The 19,814-nt window shown below is 39.0% G+C and overlaps 1 protein-coding gene across 1 annotated transcript in view; it reads left to right on the forward strand.

Moving 5' to 3' along the window:
• The window catches only part of LOC127690777 (armadillo-like helical domain-containing protein 4), a 112,445-nt gene extending 96,809 nt beyond the window's left edge, over window positions 1-15,636 (forward strand). Inside the window, exons 5-7 of the mRNA XM_052190301.1 lie at window positions 2,053-2,084; window positions 15,234-15,368; window positions 15,568-15,636. Coding sequence (XP_052046261.1) covers window positions 2,053-2,084; window positions 15,234-15,368; window positions 15,568-15,636 — 236 coding nt within the window. The remainder of the gene's footprint in view (window positions 1-2,052; window positions 2,085-15,233; window positions 15,369-15,567) is intronic.
• Window positions 15,637-19,814: the final 4,178 nt, after the last annotated feature.

Below are 19,814 nucleotides of genomic sequence, written 5' to 3' on the forward strand. Positions count from 1 at the left end.
AAAATCAGTGGCTGACCTCCCTTCTTGGAAGGATCACTCCTAGAAGCACCAACTCCTGGCCTCATTCAAAGGTTGCTAGGTGTCTTTTTTCTGACCTTCTTATGCCCCTGATCCTATCTTGATCAGTCACCTCATTTCTGTCTTAACCCAGTTGGTACAGAGCTATGAGGGAAGAACAACCCTGAGAGGTTTGGTAATGAGAGCTTGAAGCCAATTGAAGGAAGTGGAAAGCCAAAGGTGTTTCCACATTTGCAATCACATTTGAGAGGAGTAGCAGAGGCGTCTTCTAGAAATCAGGCTGACATTCCTGTGGCTATTTCCTGGGTGACTGAAAGTGTCTCTTAGGTTCTCTGAAGCTCAGTCTTCCCATCTTTTCTAGGAGTATTACATAATTCCACTCTTAGAGGCATATTCTTAGTCTATAGCTCAGGCTGACCCTGAATCTGAAGCTATCCATATGATTCAGTCCCTGAATGCTGAGATTATACACAGGAGCCACTGCAGTTGGCTTGTGAGCATAAGATTATCTGACTCTCATGCTTGACACCATGTGGGTCACATGCTACAATACAATACATGTGCTATGGTTTGTAAGAAGTCTTAGGCATGGTGGCACTGTCAGCATGATAAAATACCTTACGATGGGAGCGAGATTGTATAAATGGAGGTGCTGACTTCTTGCAGCAGAATATTCTTATTCCAAGGGCCCCAAATCATGGCTCATGACCAATTCTGTCTGGCGTCCTGTTTTTATATAACTTGTGAGCAAATAAGGTTTTACATTTTAATATGATTTTTAAAGAAAACACCTATGACATGTAAGTGTTACATAAAATTCAAACTCCAGTATCTATAAATACAGTTCATTAGAGCACAGCTGAGCACCTTTGCTTGTAGACCATCCATAGCTGCCTTTGCAGCAGCAGAACTGCATAGTTATGGAAGAGTGGAGCCACCCTGAGTTCATACATTTACTCTCAGACTCTACATGCAGAATTGTCAGCTTTCTACCTGTTGAAGCTTCTAGTCTGGACAGTAAGTGTAAAGTAACCTTAGATTTTTTTCTTTAATTGGTTTACTGATTTCTTTCACTTGATAATAAACATAAAATGAAGATACATTGCTACCCTCAATTTTTTATGCTTAGGCAACACATGCACTGAAACACCAATGTACCATTAAAAGTCACTAAAAGGTGAAATGTCCATCCCCAATTTCCAATCATCCTTCTCACTCTAAATGGTGCATTTCTCCTCTCCTATTAAAGCTTCAAATAGTTGTGGTTGGGATCTGAAGAACAATACTTAGTTGGTGTAGTCCCTTCACACACGTTACTTCTATTATTAATGGTGCTTATCATGTAGTGCTGTTATAGAATGGTGCAGCTGAAATGGCTCTGAGTTCTTGGAGGTCGCCCTGATCAGGTTTTTTGTTTGTTTGTTTGTTTGTTTGTTTTTGTTTTGTTTTTGTTTTTTTAAAGTATGACTGTGGTGCTTCTCTTTGGAGCCAGAGCTTCCTTGTTGCACCATCTCCCAGTCCTCCCCTGTTCTCCTGCTGACAGGCTTCAAGTGAGGCATCCTCATTGATCCTAAGTGCTGAGACAAACAAACATGAATACATTGCGTTGCAAGTTACTCCCTGTCCCTTTTCCTAGGCCTTCTGCAAATGAGTTGGACAGTATATAGAATTCTGTTAGCAAGCAATATTTTCCATTCATTTAAGAATGACATGGGAAGGTGTTGATCTCTGTTGCATTTCTAAATAAGTGGCTTGGTGGCGCATACCTTTAATCTCAGCATCCTGGAGGCAGCGACAGACAAGTCTCTATGAGTTCAAAGCTAGGCTAGTCTACATAATAGGTTCTAGAACAACCAGAGCTATGCAGAAAGACCTGGTAGCTGCCATTTTGTTAATATTGTTGATGTTTTTTTATTATATTTCATGCAAAGAAAGAAGAAAATCTTTCAGTATATCAATTTAACAAGCTAATGTGATATTATCAATGTAAGTAGGAGACTGCTATTTAAATCTGATTCTCTTATTTTTTTCTAGTGAGGAGCTGGATGGAAAAGCTGAAAGACAAGGTAAGGAAAGTCTCCTCTTCCTGTTGACTGATACTAAAAGGTAAATAAAAGAGCTGCAAAACAGTAGAGCTCCCCCAGGTTACCATTTAGGAATTTATATGTATATATACAAGCACACATGTGCATGCAATAAGAGGCAGTAACTTTGAAAGTGAGCTGGAAGGGATGTAGGAGAGTGTGGAGGAAGAGAGGGGAAAGGATAAATGTTGTGATTAAATCACAGTCTTTAAAAAAATTATAATAATGCAACTTCAGTTTGCTGTCCTGGGCCTCCTAGGAGGACAGGCATTCCCTTTGGATTCCTTCATGGGAACACAGGAGACAGATACCTTATTCTCTGGAACTTCATTCACCTCCTTTTCTTCTCTCTCTCTCTCTCTCTCTCTCTCTCTCTGTATATGCATGCACATGCTTACACATGTATATATATGTATACATATATATGCATGCACATGCTTACACACACACATATATATATGCATGCACATGCTTATACAGGTATATATATATATATGCATGCACATGCTTACACAGGTATATATATATATGCATGCACATGCTTACACAGGTATATATATATGCATGCACATGCTTACACAGGTATATATATACATGCACATGGTTACACAGGTATGTATATATATATATATATATATATATATATATATGCTTATGCACATGTGGAGGCCAGAGGCCAGACTCAGATATCTTCCTCCATCACTCTCTACCTTATTCTTTTGAAGCATAATCTCTCCCTGAATCTAGAGCTGGTGGATTTGGGGTACACTGGCAGCCAGAAAGCCCCAGAAATTCTCCCCAGACCACCTTGCACAGAACTGAGGTTACAGGCATGTTGAGAGACCTGCCATCCAATTGCAATGCGGGTTCTGGGTTCTGAGCTGAGATCCTGTGGTTGCACAGCAAGCACTCTCCCAACTTTTTTTTTTTAAGTTTGTTAATTTTATATTATGAGTGTGAACTGAAGTTACAGGTGGTTGTGAGTCACCATGTGGGTGCTAGGAATGGAACCCAGGTCCTCTACCACAGCAACAAGTACTATCAATCATAGAACCTTCGCTCTAGCCCGGCACCAAACACTCTTAACTTCTGAACCAGTCCCATATCCTTGGGTAGTATGCCCAGCTAAATACTGTCCTTGATCTATCCAGCATGGATTCTTTTAGGAAATATTGGCAATGTTGTTCATTTGTGTCTGTGAAATTGGAAACTGCCTGAAGTGTGTAGCTTATTTTAATGCTTCCTCTCACTGGACACTAGCAAGCCAGCCGTCTGGATGGTCAGCTGTGGAAACGTACTTTTCCTCGGGTACAGATTTGACAAAGTGATTGGCAGTGCCTATTTCTTTCCAGAATCATATTTTCATTTTCTTTTGATTTTCAATCCTCTCCAGGTTTTCACATTTGATTGTAATTTTAACTGGAACTACTCAAAATGTTGATGGAGTCTTGAATTCCTCTGGGGAGCCTATGTCAGATTCCATTAGCACATTCAGCTCAGGTTTAATTGGGATTTCAATTGCTTGAAAATTGTTTTAATGGTCAGGCAATAAGTTGCCTTCAGTTCCCCAGCCTCAAACATCTCTGATTATGGTTTTTCTTATATTATATTTTTATTATTTGAGCTAGTCTTCCTGTATTGGAATTGCTAGTTTTTATTTTGCTACAACTTAATGTTAAAGAATAAGCTATCCAATTGCAATTAAAATGATGCAAATACAGTAGTCCCCAGTACCCTTTTGATTCTGGGTGAAAATTCACATATATGTAGTTTTTGAGAACAAATTCATTTTGTTTTCATATATGTTAAAAGTGATAAAGGAAACTTTCCAGCTGTTGAAGTCATTGGTATTTGTTATGTAGCTAGTTATGTCAAAAGATATGATAAAGATATATGTAGCCGCCAGCAGCTACATGTAAACTGGGTTACCTGTTGAGAGAATTTTGGGGTCATAGGGAAGAGAAGCGAAAAGACCGTACGGCTAAGTCAATGTTCACTGATCAAAGCCGTAAACTTTAATGGCGCCGGACCTTTTAACAGTTTGGGCAAACCCTCCCCCCAGACTCCAGGCTGAGTTCCGGTGGAAGTTGTCTAGCTTCTCTTGGAGGTCTTCGTCTTGACTGCTCCGGCAGCTGGGTGGGTCACCTGTTTAATTCAGGAATCCCTATACCAGGAAGAACAATGAACTTAACCTTTACTACGTGCGCTCCACCCTAAGTGGAGCAGAATCCTGGCTAACTGGGAGAAGTTAACCTTGACCAAAGTCAAACTCTGACCAAGTGCAAGACTGCCCCAATATGGCTCTGTACATGTCCTCCCTTTTTTTATTAATTTGAACACGAGGAGGTAGAAAACAAGTGGATAAATATCCTTCATAAGAAGGCGGGCCTTAACCAGGAGGGGAAGCATTGACCGTAATTCCTCTTAAATATTGTATAAAGTCTTTTTCAGAGGAGGGGTAATAGGCTCCCTTATTATTTTAAGGACAGCCTCTCGACGTTAACCCCTATGCAATTAGGTGTACTTCCTGGGGACTCAGAAGCAGAAATTCACCTCCCCATGCAGTGCTTTGCCTCGCACGTCTCGCTGGTACCCATGTTTGTTCATAAACAAACACACATAGATCTGAGTTCTATGTGGCTCCCTCTTTGGAGATCCACTTGTGTAAGTTTTGAAGCCAGGGGGGTCTGCAAGTGTCTTTAACAGACATGTAATCTCTCCATCCAGGTGAGCCTGGGTGGAGACAGCCAGTCTGCTTAACAGACAAGGTCAAGAGTTAAAGGTGGAATAGGATTAACTTGTCCCAGAAGTATCCAATTCAGTTGTAAATTAACAACTTTAAGGATCCAAAGCTTGGCCTCTGAGGTGGGAGAGGTAGCCTTGTGAATCAAGAGATATGCTGTTACTTCTCAGGAAAAGTGGAGACTATATGTTAAATTAACACAGCTGGCTGAAGATTGTTAGCCATCTTCAAAATTGGAATCTTCAATATTGGAATTATTTCTAGACCAGTCTATGGTTGAGTCAGCTGAGCACAATAAGGAGAAGAGTCATTTTAACTCTTCTTAATTAATTTTTCCTAAGCTAGCATAACAGTCTCCATGTTCTGTCCCACAAAGTCTAAAAGCTTGAAGCTAGGCAATTTATCTAACCTGGGACATTTAACAATTGAGGTAAGTCAAGAACATATACCCAATATAGCTCTTATGTTACCATGGTCTGGGCATTCAGCAAGCACACAGTCAGCATATCTTCTGCAGCATTCTGTGGAAAAAACAGAGGACATGCCTTCTCCCCCAATATTAAATCAGGATCATGGCATATGTTAGTAAGTGAATTCCTTCATTTCACCTAGACATCAATATGTCTAATTACAAGATGTCATATACATTTAGCAAGGAGTTTCTTGGCATCTAAATTTTAAAATTTTAAAATTTTCTTAAAAACATGTAAGCATAATTTAAATTATATGCACAGGGACACAATTTCCCCTCTCTTCTTTCTTCCAAGAAGATATTGTTTTATTAATTTAAGTTGGAACACAAAGTATAAACCATAACATAGGCAATAACTATGTAATTATATAAAATATAGTTGCTTTTTCTGTTAGAGCAGTTGCAACTAGACAGCCTAAAAATGAATCATTAGTCACATGTACATATTTTTTTTTTAATCTTTTAAATTAGAAATATGAATATCATTTATCTGTAATAACTAAGTCCTCTAGGATTAACACCATTACGTGGTAGAGGTAGAAATTGAGGACATCAAGAACAAATCTTTATAATTTGATGTGCACAAAATATAAAATTATTTCAAATACCTAAAGGACAGTCATTTAGAGAATATATCCTTTGTTCTTAGAAATTTGAATCACATTTGTATAAACTGTAGAAATTAAGAATTAGCAGTATTAAAAATGGACCAATTTTAAGCAATTATAAACCATGAGCTATGTATATCTACTATTATTAAAAGCTTGACCTTTAACATCTTAAAAATAGCTGCTATAGCACCCAATTCAGGTATCTGTGTTGAAGCAGGGAGAAACTTAAAGGAATAAACATGTGATCTGAGAGTATAAATTATCTTTTGGATAACAATTATTAATTTTGTCTAAAAATGCTTGCCATGTAATAGACCAACCATTAATAATAAATTTGATTGTTGCTTGAAGCAAGGAACAAATGTTTCCTACCTTGAAAACAGAGGTTTAAGACCTTTTGTGGCAAGCTTAAAATGAGGTAAATATAAGATAAAGCCAATTAATATATCTTAACAACCTTTGAAAGCCATTTACCTAAAAATTCTAAAAGTCTATGGTTAGAGCAAAGGCCTGTAACAAACATTCTATGATTATAGACTGAAAAATGTAAGATCCTAACTCTTGTATTGAAAGAGAGACAAACATTTTTTTTTTTTCCCACAGGACATAAGGCTGTTAGCCATTCCTTGAGGCAAAAACTTTCTAATGAAATTGCTTTGTTGTTTCTTTAAAATTAGAAGCAAATGCTTTTATAATTATCAGAATGTAAAGTAAAAAACCAACCCTTTAAATTTACAATAATTTTGTAGGGAAGTAGACAGGCCAAATGTTAATGCTTTTATAGCCTCCTTGACCTTTCATAGATTTGAACTGCATTTTAACCCACACCTGGATAAGTCAAAAACCTTTTTTTTTTTTTTTTTTTTTTTTTTTTTTTTAAAGCCAAACACTCCCTAGGTGGGGCCTGTAAGGCAGAAACAATTTCTCAAAACTTCCTCACTAGCTTCCCCTGAGGCAGCTCTAAGCTTTGCATTAACTCAAATGTAAATTTTTTTATCTGCCCTAGGATCCACCTTGAGTCCTTGGCAAGGACGTCGTATGAGATTCCTCAAATGTAAATATCTTCTAATCTGAGCCTTTTATCTAAGACCAGACCCAAACCTACAAGGACAATTTAAGGATTAAACAAAAGAAACCTGTAATTCCACGGTCAAAGGAACCTGCTTGATATCAAATACATTTTCACTGAGATCTCCTTTTTAATTTTGGAGACAGCAGTATCACTCTTAAAATTATCTTAATTACAAAATGTTAACAATTACGAGCCTGCAAACTGAAAACTGTAGCCAATGACACACTGATTTTTATTGTAACTCAATGTTTTCTTGCAATATTAGAGCACAATTGTAATTTTGGAAGCAAATCTCAATTTTAAACAATCTATTTTCTTTAAAATTAATGGCAAACACATATTTACAGCACAAGGTTTGTATGCCAGTTCTTATGTTCAAGTGTATAACAGTGTAACTTATTAAAGAGACAATATTTTAAATCTTAATCTTCATTAAGTCTAATCTCCAGGCCAAGATTCACATGAAACACCATGCCAATTTAGGAGCGTCCCAAAGGCCTGTATTTCCTGGATTGCGTCATGCCACGTGGTGTTCAAAATGGCGACTACCCTAAACTACCAGCCTTAACCATCATGCCACGTGTTCAAAATGGCGACTACCCTAAACTACCAGCCTTAACCATCATGCCACGTGTTCAAAATGGCGACTACCCTAAACTACCAGCCTTAACCTAACTTTTGTTAATAACATTATATCTTTTAAATCATGTGCAGTGACTTAAGCCAATACTCTATAGTCAAGACATGCAAAATATACTTTTAAATCCAATTATAAACAAGAACAAGGCATGAGTGGCGTTAGGTCACGTGTAGTTAGTTAAGATAGCTCTAACACTGAATCACCAGTTTTAAACTAACCTTTTCTTAATAACACTATACCTTTTACATAATAACCAATTAATTTATAACTCTTTAGTCAAGAAATGTAAAGCCTTATATCATTAAAACCAATTAGAAACATGTATAAAGCGACTACATGAATTTCACAAGCCAAACCAAGGTCTTCCCAAATCTCGAGGTTTCTGGGCTTTTAAGAGCGGCTTTTTCCCCAGCCATGTTTCTGTCTTGGGTGAGTGAGCTACGCTGCTGCAGCGTGGCTTTGAATCAATCCCCACACAAACTGTGGCTAGCTCAAGAGGTTACCAGCAGATGTAATCTTTACCAATTTTTTCTTTTTAACATGAAACAGTCATTCACACAAAGACACAGAGAGGACATAAACATACACATAGACAGTCGGTGCACCGGGACAAACACGGAAAGATACACAGAAAGTTAAGCGTGCTTGTTAAGCAATTGCATCCATTTTCCTCTTTAAACAGCTCTTAGAAGCTGTGGACATATGCCTATTTTTAAAAACCCCTTTCTTTTCGCCGAAATCAGCTCTTACGAGCTTTGGGCAAATGCCTACCAAATTCCTTCCCCATATTTCCCTATCTTATCAACCCAAGCAGTCCTGCGCTGGGTCCACGCAGTATGCTTGAAAAACTGTATCCATTCCTGCACTCACAACCATAGACACGAATTCACTAGCGCTAGTTTTGCCCTCTATGTTGCTTACCGTGCGGACACCATTAATTTTCACCTTTTCCGCGAAGCTTCGCTGGATAGGGCTACCTCAAGAAATTCTCTCGTGCCAGGTCTTCCCACGTTCAGGCGCCACTATGTAGCCGCCAGCAGCTACATGTAAACTGGGTTACCTGTTGAGAGAATTTTGGGGTCATAGGGAAGAGAAGCGAAAAGACCGTACGGCTAAGTCAATGTTCACTGATCAAAGCCGTAAACTTTAATGGCGCCGGACCTTTTAACAGTTTGGGCAAACCCTCCCCCCAGACTCCAGGCTGAGTTCCGGTGGAAGTTGTCTAGCTTCTCTTGGAGGTCTTCGTCTTGACTGCTCCGGCAGCTGGGTGGGTCACCTGTTTAATTCAGGAATCCCTATACCAGGAAGAACAATGAACTTAACCTTTACTACGTGCGCTCCACCCTAAGTGGAGCAGAATCCTGGCTAACTGGGAGAAGTTAACCTTGACCAAAGTCAAACTCTGACCAAGTGCAAGACTGCCCCAATATGGCTCTGTACAGATATAAGATAAAAGATATGATAAAACAGATAAAGTTTTAGAATATCCTGAGAAAGATATTTTCTAAAGTATCTTATATTAAAAATATTTTACATTTCTAAAATATATTACAAAAATGATTAAAATAGGCTTAAATGTTGGCATAAAGCCATACTGAGGTTGGACGTTGCAAACTCTATAACTTGCATGTAAATGTCAACTTTTGCTAGTTCCCATCTTCAGAAGCAATTTGGGAAGCCTAGCTACTGTCTGACGAAAGTCACTCGAAACTTTAGGATGAAAACTAGACACATACTTAACTGAGCTCATAAACCAAACCAGGACACCCTCTTGATCTAGTTTCATGAACTGTTCTAACATTGGGTCTCTGTTAGTTCCAGAAGTCACAGCCAAAATCAAAAGCTTATACCTAGTATCTAAGAAAGAGGAACTAAACTGCTTCAGTTTGATAGTATACCATTTGTGATCATCATTCCTAAGAGTAATTTATGATTCTAGATGACATGTTCAACTTAGATATCTCCATGTACTAGCCAGAAATAAGACAAGGAGACAGGGTGGGGGCGCTAAGTACAATCCACCATTAAAAAAGGAAGGCAGGATCCTGTTATTCTTAGAGGCTCACATCCCCCTATAAGGAGTATGCTCTTGGATGTGTATGTGCCACAGTGTCAGGGTTACTGTTGCTGTAATGAAACAACACGATCAAAAACAACTTGTGGAGGAAAGGGCTTATTTTGCTTATACTTCCATATCACAGTTCATCATTGAAAAAGTCGCAACAGAAACTCTAGTAGGGCAGGAACCTGGAGGCAGTAGTGTTTTAGAGGCCATGAAAGAGTGCTGCTTACTGGCTTGCTCTTCATGGTTTGTTTAGCCTGCTTTCTTATAGAACCCAGGGGTGGCACCACTACAATGGGCTGGGCCTTCCCACATAAATTACTAATTAAGAAAATGCTCTACATGCTTACCTGCAGCATGATCTTATGAAGACATTTTCTCAATTAAGGTCCCCTCCTCTCAGACGACTATAAACAGTCAAGTTGGTGTCAAGTTGACATAATACTAGCCAGAGCACATGGATGTGTCATTTTCTTGTTGAAACTGATCTCTCAATCACAGCTTCATGGAAACCAAGGGAAGAGAAATAATCTTAGTTCTGCCCTCATGCCAGATTAGAAATTGTTTAGTTACTGAGAAGATACAATGGATATTGACAGACCATTAATTTCCATAACCTTAGCTTTTTGATTAAATGTACATATTGATGGTATTTGTTAGACCAGGCTTACCTTGGTTTCCTAACTTCTTTTGAACATCAAAGTTGCTTCTCAGAAATGAAGATGCTTGATTAGATATTATGATAAATATTAGTGCTGGTGTTAGGTCACCAAAGCTATTCTGTGTCGTCTTGCTTTAAAAAGAAATCACCCAGCAACGAATGACCCAGATTTTATTGCATAGCCATTGACTCTCAGGGTGTAGTCTGGACCAGCATCTTCAGATGCCTTGGGAGCTTGTCAGAAGTGAATGTTCTCAGATCTTACTCCAGACCTCTGAGTCAGAAACTATGAGGGTGTGGTCCAGTAATCTATGTTTGCAAGTCTGACATGTCACTCTGACATGTTCTTTAGCTGGAGAGATACTGCTGCTTAGAGATCCCAAGGGCCAGTCTCAATCCAGAAGATCTGAGGCAGTGGAGCATGGTATGCACTTGTTTGCTTGTTTGTTTATTTGTTTGTTTATACAGAGTCTCATATAGCCCAGGCTGACCTCTCACTCACTATATAGTTGAAGATTGTAGCTACTTTTATTCTTATGATAATTATGTTCCCCCAAAACCTGTTTGCAGTATCTTACACATAAGACACTGAGGAACCCTGGCCCCAGTTGGTTCTAATTGGTAAATAAAGCTGCCAGCTACCAATGGCTGGACAGAGCAGACAGGGGTGGGACTTCAGGATTCTGGGGCTAGAGAGAGACTGGAGAAGGAGGAGGGAGATCCACCATGATGGGAGAAGGAGAAGAAAGATGCCACACCCGAGAAAGTGCAGGACAGAGAACACAGCTGCCATTAGGAGCCAGGGAAGAGTGGCCCTCTTGGTCCCCCAACTGGGTCTAAGGCAGCAAAGGTGGGATATAGATGCTAGTAAGTAATATCTTAGGAATATCAGAGGGAGGTAGATTAGCCACATGGAAATTAGGAAGTCAGCTTGGACATTGAGCTGATTAAGGCGTATAAAAATAAAAAGGTTATTATGTGTGTGTGTCTTTCATTTGGGAACCCAGAACATTGGGGCAGGTAGCAAGAAACATGCTGCAGCTGCCTTTATCAATTTGAGTAGCTGTAATTGGGCATAGCTAGAGAAGATAGCTTTAAATTTTGATCTTTCTGCCTCCGTGTCTCAAATGCTGTGACTACAAGTGTGTATCACTATGCTCGGTTTAATGAGGTGCTAGAGAGTAAACCCAAGGCCTTGTACATGCTAAGCAAGTAGTCTACCAACTGACCTACATCTGCAGTGCCTTTCATGGGCCCCTTCCTATAGCTTTCTTGAAAACAGATGTTTCTGAACACACACACACACACACACACACACACATATATATATATATATATATATATATATATATATATATATATATATATATATATATATATACACATACACATACATATATACATATGCATAAACACATACATATATACACATACACATACATATACATATACTATGGCCTATTTATCTGTAATTTTTCAGTCTGTGTTTCCTAAGAATAGGAATATTATGCTGTCCAATCTTACTGCAGTTTCTAACTTGAGCCCATTTTATATACCTAGTTATGTTCTACGGTATTCATAGTACAACTTTTCAACAGACCTGAAATGACCTTCATGAAAGTGTCATTTGTCCAGTATAAGATCCTATCAATAATTTATATAATACTCTTTAACACACCTCAGTCACTTCTTTTCATCGTTTTATAACCACCTTTCATTTTTCATGATACCCATATTTTTGAAGAATATAGTCTATTTTTTATAAAGAAAAAATAGAATATCCATCATTTTAGACTTGTTAGCTGTTTTGACCTGATTAGACTCAGTGTGTACAGTATTGGTTGGAAAAGCCTCTGGGTAAATCGTGTCCTCAGGGTGCCATTTAGAATGTTTATGCACAGCCAATGATTCTGAACAAAGAAAGCTCCTAGGTACAATTGATAACTTAAAAAAATAAGGGCATACCATCTTACTTTATTTCTGAAAAGTGAGTTGATAGGCAGCTCTGAGGAAGGCCTGATTTGCTAATATCCAATATATACAAGGAACTCAAGAAGTTAGACCCCAGGGAACCAAATAACCCTATTAAAAATGGGGCACAGATCTAAACAAAGAATTTTCACCTGAAGAAATTCGGATGGCCGAGAGCCACCTTAAGAAGTGCTCAACATCATTAGTCATTAGGGAAATGCAAATCAAAACAATCCTAAGATTTCACCTTACACCAGTCAGAATGGCTAAGGTCAAAAACTCAGGAGACAGCAGGTGTTGGCAAGGATGTGGAGAAAGAGGAACACTCCTCCACTGCTGGTGGGGCTGTAAGATGGTACAACCACTTTGGAAATCAGTCTGGCGGTTCCTCAGAAAACTGTACATAACACTTCAGAGGACCCCGCTATACCTTTCCTGGGCATATACCCAAAGGATTCCCCGGCATGCAATAAAGACACATGCTCGATTATATTCATAGCAGCCTTATTTATAATAGCCAGAAGCTGGAAAGAACCCAGATGCCCCTCAAAGGAGGAATGGATACAGAAAATGTGGTATATGTACACAATAGAATACTACTCAGCAATTAGAAACAATGAATTCACAAAATTTTTAGGCAAATGGTTTGATCTGGAAAATATCATTCTAAGTGAGGTAACCCAGTCACAAAAGAATACACATGGAATGCAATCTCTTATAAGTGGATATTAATTAGCCCAGAAGCCCTGAATACCCAAGGCACAAATCGCATAACAAATGACTCCCATGAAGAAGTATGGAGAAGGTCCTGATCCTGGAAAGGATTGATCTAGCATTGGAGGGGAATTTAAGTGCTTATCTAGCAAAACTATTTCTAGTGTCTCTTAGAATGAGCTAAAATGAGACAGACAGACACACACATGCCCACACATACACACACAGAGAGAGAGAGAGAGAGAGAGAGAGAGAGAGAGAGAGAGAGAGAGAGAGAGAGAGAGAGAGAATGGATCTAGCATTGGACAGAGGAAAAAAAGGAGGGAGGTGATTGGAGAATGGATGGAGAGAAAAAGGTTTATGGGACATATGGGGAGGGGGGATCCGGGAAAGGGGAAATCATTTGGAATGTAAACAAAGAATATAGAAAATAAAAATATATAAAAAATAATATATCCAATAGTTTCTTTGAAAAAAAGAAGAATGTGCTTTCTTTATTGAAAGCACTACACTGATCTAAAAGAATCCTATTATTCTTAAATTAATGGAAAAACTTACCATATTTTGCCCCCAATTTAAATTCTGCGATATAAGAACCGTGAGGGGGTAGCTGAGAGTGTGTAGTTTTGTATGAGCATGTCTACTATTCCACATGTAGGTTTAGAAAAAGAATTATAACCTACAGGACTCAGTGTTTTCAGAAATCTCTTCTCCCCTCCTCTCTCTCTCTCTCTCTCTCTCTCTCTCTCTCTCTGTGTGTGTGTGTGTGTGTGTGTCTGTCTGTCTCATTTTAGCTCATTCTAAGAGACACTAGAAATAGTTTTGCTAGATAAGCACTTAAATAGTTAGGACCTAGGGAGATGGCTCAGGGGGTTAAGAGTACTTGCTGTTCTAGATGAGGACTAGGTTCTGTTCCCACAACCCATGTCGTGGCTCACAACCATCTGTAACTCTAGTGCTAGATGATCGATGTCTTCTTCTGGACTCTTTGGGGGAATTCATGTGCTCGATGACACACATGCACTCAGACACACACATACACATCTCACAAGCATAAACTACATAAATAAATCTTTTATTAAAAAGTAGGAACAGAAGACTCATGGTTTCTCAGAAAAACACCTGTGTATTTATTCTAGGTTTTAAAAGTTATAACTGTAATATATTTTTCCAGTAGAGGCATACGCCTTATTATGCTCTCACATGAAAAGGTTTAGTTTATCCACATGCAGCCCACAAGGGTTCTACTGCAAAGATCTACCTTGGAACAATGGCCTTGCTCCAAGAGTGGGTGGAACCTAGGCTGTGCACTGAAGCCTAGGGATGTGCTGGGATCACACTGTTCTCTCAGGACTGAAGTGTCCCTAGTGATCTTGGGTATGCTGGACACACCCGAGGCTCCTTGGAAAGTAGCTACACTGCAGGCAGTTATCATTGTGTCATTTTTGGTCACGGCTCCCCTGGGACTGAGAACACTCTCTGTTTGGTTTTGTTCTCTCATTGCTTCTCTCAGAGATGTGTTTCACATGAGCATCTCCTTGTCCTTGCCTTCCAAAAATTAACCCACCTCTTCATTCATGTCCCTGACCCTTCCCTTCCTGTTTGCAACACTCTCACCTTCTACACATATGCATATTTATTCTTCCTGTCTTACTGTAATACAGCTGAGAAAAGGGAGCACCGAGGGCAAGCAGGGAGGACAAGGGAGTGGGAACCCCCTCCCCTTTACCCCCCAAGGAACACAGTATTCCAGAGGACACTTCAACCCTTTGGCATGCGACTCAGGCTGTTGCCAATTTATTGCATTTTAATAGCCCTGGCATTCTCAGAAGCCCACTCCATCTATCTTTAGTACAAATTATATTTCTGTCATCAAAAATTGATGTTGACAAATGTGCATAATCAAGTGGCTAGAGGGACCACGAGGTCTGGCTGATTTATTTCAGACCATACTTCTAAGGGATTTGAAATAATAATAATTTTTTTAAAAGCTCATTACCTTTTCTGTTGCTTTCTTCCCCCAAAGCAGTGCCTTTGTTCTAGGTTCCCTTTTAAATTATAGCAGAGCAGACAGAAGAATTCAAAGCATCTAAAACCTGCTGCCATGCAGCAGGGAAAGGGAACTGAGAACCTGGTGCTCTGTCTAAGTAACATCCTAATACACAAGTCTCTCTCCTCTGTCCAGGCAGGCTACATGTCTGGAATGCTGGTGCCTGTTGGGGTAGGGATAGCTGGAGCCTTGTTCATCTTGGGAGCACTATACAGCATTAAGGTTATGAATCGCCGAAGAAGAAATGGATTCAAAAGGCATAAAAGGAAGGTATGAAAAAAAAAAGTAAACCTAATCCTTTGTTGATTGCCTGATTGCTTGATAAAGTACAGAGCGTTTAATGGAGCAGGAAAGACTCCTGTTCAAAGTACTTTGCATTAGCTTTAGCTGCTCCTTTATTCTTTAGAGTGGATCTGCTTCTGGGCTTTGCAGAGAAAGAATTTAATGCCTCCCTGTTTTCTTTCCCCAGCAGAGAGAATTCAACAGTATGCAAGACAGAGTGATGCTGTTAGCTGATAGCTCTGAAGACGAATTCTGAACTGGACTTGAGTTTAACTGAGATATTCCATGAGATTATTATTTTATTTTCTATTTGAAGGCAAAAAGAAGAAAGAGAATAAATAAACACAAAAGAACAGTATCTTACCACCTTGCTGCTACCAGGCCTTTGGTTCAGCCCCCAACTCTGCTGGAGAGTAGATTTTTTTTTTCATGTACTCAGCAGAAAAACACACTATACCCAAAATGCAGCATGCAGTGTTCGGCTCTTCTGTAGTGTGTGTGTCATCAACAAGGGCTTCAGTTTAGCAACACACAGGATACGTGTCCAGTGGGAGCTAGGGAGAATAAATGTTTTGTATTTTTCCATTGCCTTTTTCTTGGTTTGGATTACTGGAGTGAAGTTAATGGTGTTGCTACCAAGGCATCGTTGACTTTGATAGGCAACTTTGAAAAGACTCTTTGAAAGAGTAACTTTTCATAATCCTTCCCTACCTTTTTTGAAGTTGTTGGCTTTGGTGTACCCTATCTCTGCATCAAAGACTAGTTACCACTTGGAATGATTTTTTTCCTCTGAGATTTCTCAGTCTATTAGAGTTATATGCAGGTCTATGTGTATTTTGCATTAAACTTTCCAGCCTCTTGGTTTTTATTATTTTTCTCTTTCTTAGTCTTGCTGTTAGTAAGGGAAAAACTACACCAGAAATTATACATAAACCCTTAAGCTTAAGTTATACTTGCTTTCTTAAATAGTGTGACTTAATTCAATGCATATACTGAAAAATTTTTATTTGTTTATAATTATGAGATATTCTTTTGGCATATTACTAAAATTAGCTAAGAAGAAATAAGGATGATATGAAAACCCTCAGTTGAGGGTGTATAAGCTCCCAGAGTGCTTGTCCTTGCCATTTGGTTCTATGTTTATGTAGCCATTACTTTTCCATAGCTATGATATTACTATGTAAGGAGAGGGCCACTCCCTTTGGACTTTAATAAATAAGGCTGACATTCTGTAGAGAAGAGGGCAAGAGCTCTCATGTACAAAGGATCTTTGGACATCCCTCATGGGGATGATGGACTGTTAGATCCTTTCTCATTTTCCCTGGACTGTTATTTTCTCTTCTATACCAAATAGCACACTCAAACACCCTTTTTTGAATCTGGATATTTGGGAATTTTGGTTCATTGGATTTAGCAATATGGCTTGGATGATTTCTAAGGATAGATATTGGTTACCAATAATGTTGTGTTCATGAACTCCAAAGGACCAGTCAGGAGCCAAATCAGATGCACCAGGGTCTTTATTCAAGCTAGCTCAGGCTTAACTCACCATAGATCCACAAGATGGTTCTGGTGGGGAAAAAGCCCTGAACATGCATTATAACAAGGTTTTATTGAAAGCAGCCAGCAAGGAGTGAGTGTTTCTAGCCTGGTAATCATCTAATTCAGGTACTGTTGTAGCCTTTAGCATAAGTGGCTGGTGCTGGGAGCCAAACTGCAAACTTCTGTTTTCTTCCAAATTGGTAGTTGTTATGTAGAGAGTGGGCTTGTTGGGGGTTAACCTGGAAACTGGTGCTAAATGCATTTCTTGGGGTTAGCCTAGAAACTGGCTCTGGTTTTGTTGGAGGGTAAGTTAGAAACTGATGGCAGGTAACAGCCTATTAGTTTACTTGAATTCAAACTTAGGTCAGGTTCTCTTAAGATGGAGTTTGAACCCAAAATTTTGGTCTCTCACTGTTACTATGAAGAATTTGTTTATAGTCATTAGAGCCTATTCTACTATGGCAGGGTCAATTTAATCACTCCTAATAGCTTTTGGGTGAGGAAGAATACATGGTTCAATTTTTCCATTCTACTGAAGATGAAACTAAAGTAGAGAAGAGAATCATCAGTTATACCTGTGGACTCAGCATGAGGACCACCTTGGACTCAAACTATATACTGGCCCTTTACCATGACATTGGAAGGTCCTACTTTAAAACTAAATCTACTTGGTCAAAAAAAAACATTTATCATTAATGTTTGTGTTTGCTAAATGAAGGAATCTTTCACACAAGTTCTTTCCTCCCCCATGAATGTAAGTATCATCTCTAGGGAACTAATGGGAAAATTTCATAGAACCCATTTTTGAATGCTAGCTATCTCACAAAAATATTTTTCCTAAGTTTAATTATTTTGGTCAAGAAATCAAATGTGTAAAGTTGATGAAGAGAAATGAAAAGTCTCATGGAGCAAATAAAAGCTTGCCATCCATAAATCAGGCTGAGGTCAGAGTTTTTAAAAAGCAGAATATGAGTCATGACTCTCATAAGTGAGTCAACAGTTCTGCTCAGAGAGCTGCCCTGCTTCTGCATAGGGGATGCTTTCTAAGAGCAGTCTCTTGCTCTGTTCCTCATGCTGGGAACAAGTGAGCATGAAGGGACTTTGTCACTTGCAATATTGAACAAGTTGTGTATAGCGAACTAATAACAGGTTCTTGTAATTCAAGAACTCCTGGATGATACTGACAGGCAATCATGCCTGGAGCTACTCAATCTGTAGCTTTAGATTAAATCAGGACTAATAGTGCCTCTTCAAACTGTTGTATAAAACACCACTCTTTTGCCTGCTTTTTTGGACACTTTTCCTCATACTGGATTGCCTTGTCCAGCCTTTATGCGAAGGGAGGTGCCTAGTCTTGCTATGACGTAATATGACATATTTGGTTGGAATCCATTGGAGGCCTGGCCTGTTCAGAAACAGAGGAGTGGTTGGGGCAGCAAAGGAGAGTTGGGTGGGAGAATGGAGTGGGAGAGGAGGATGGAGGGGAAACTGTAGTCAGAATGTTAAAAAACAAAATGTCTTAAGTATCAGTCACACTTTCACACAGTGAAGATAACATGTGTGTGAATCTGTGCTTTACAATCTTGGTATCCCTTTTGGCACACATGGCTATGTAGAGAAAGAGGTTTACTTAGATCACAGCAGATTTCTGTACAAACCTATTTAGCTGTCCATATAAGGAAATGTAGTATGCTATACATTAGACCATTACTTAGTCTTAAAAAATAAAGGAATCCCATCACTGTGGCATGTTGGAGGACTGTCTGCTGAATAAAATTAACCAGATGCATAAGAAGGGCTACATGATTCTAAAGGACATCTAAAGTGGTCAGATTCAGAAACCCAGGTAAAATGATGGTTGCCAGAGATAGGGGAAGGGAGAAGGAGGAGAAACAAGGACATGTTAGTGGTGTGAAGTTTCAGTTATGCAATAAATAGGTTCCAGACTTCTGATGTATGATGTAGCACCTACACTTCACAGTGCTGGATTGTTTAACATAGCATCTACAGTTAACGTTGATGCATCGTACAGTAACTATACTCAACCATGCCATATTTTCAAATTAAAATTTGGTTAGGATAGGAGATCTCACAATAAGTATTTTTACCATGAGACTAAGGGATGAAGGAGAACAAGACTCTGTGGGAAGGGATACTTTCCCTGGTCATCCCACCCAACAGATCCCACTATCTCCTGCTAAATCCCAAGCACACTGCCATAGTGGAGAAACTAAAGGCCAAGATCAATGAAAGAAGCTACTAGTTGGGGCGGGGAAGGCTGGGCTGAGGAGAAGTTTTCTGTCATGTCCCTTATAATCAGAGAATAATATTTTTATTTTGAACTGCTTTGATTTTGCTTTCTTCTGTGAGCTGGTGCTTTTACTAGCTGCTGACTTAATTTATATGCAATATTTAGAGTTAATTAGTATCTCAGGATAACAGTTTCCCTTAAGAATGATTTAGCCTTGGCTGCAGCTCATATATTACCTCAATGGTAGTTTTTTTTTTTTTTCAGAAATGGAAAATAACCCTATCTCCTACCCAAGTCAAAAATGCTGTGAGTAAAAAATTGAAAGCTAAGTTTGAGAATATATATTTAAAGTGGTTATGGCATAGTCAATTCCAGATAGTTTGTCATTTCATTAATTTATTGTTTTAATTTAGTTGTACTTGTAGTAGTGGGGGGATGAAACCCATGACTTCATGTATGCAGGAAGTAAACAAGTACTGTACCACTGAGTCACACCCTCAGCCTTTGATTTACTACACACAGAGTCACAGGCACAGACACAGATGCACACTCACACTCACATACTTGAAGCCTAAAATTTAAAATGTTCTAGCCATGAAAACAACATGGAATGGTATAAATCATTCTGACTGCCTAGTGCT

The sequence above is a fragment of the Apodemus sylvaticus genome, chromosome 8 (genome assembly GCF_947179515.1).
Source record: "Apodemus sylvaticus chromosome 8, mApoSyl1.1, whole genome shotgun sequence".
NCBI lineage: Eukaryota > Metazoa > Chordata > Mammalia > Rodentia > Muridae > Apodemus > Apodemus sylvaticus.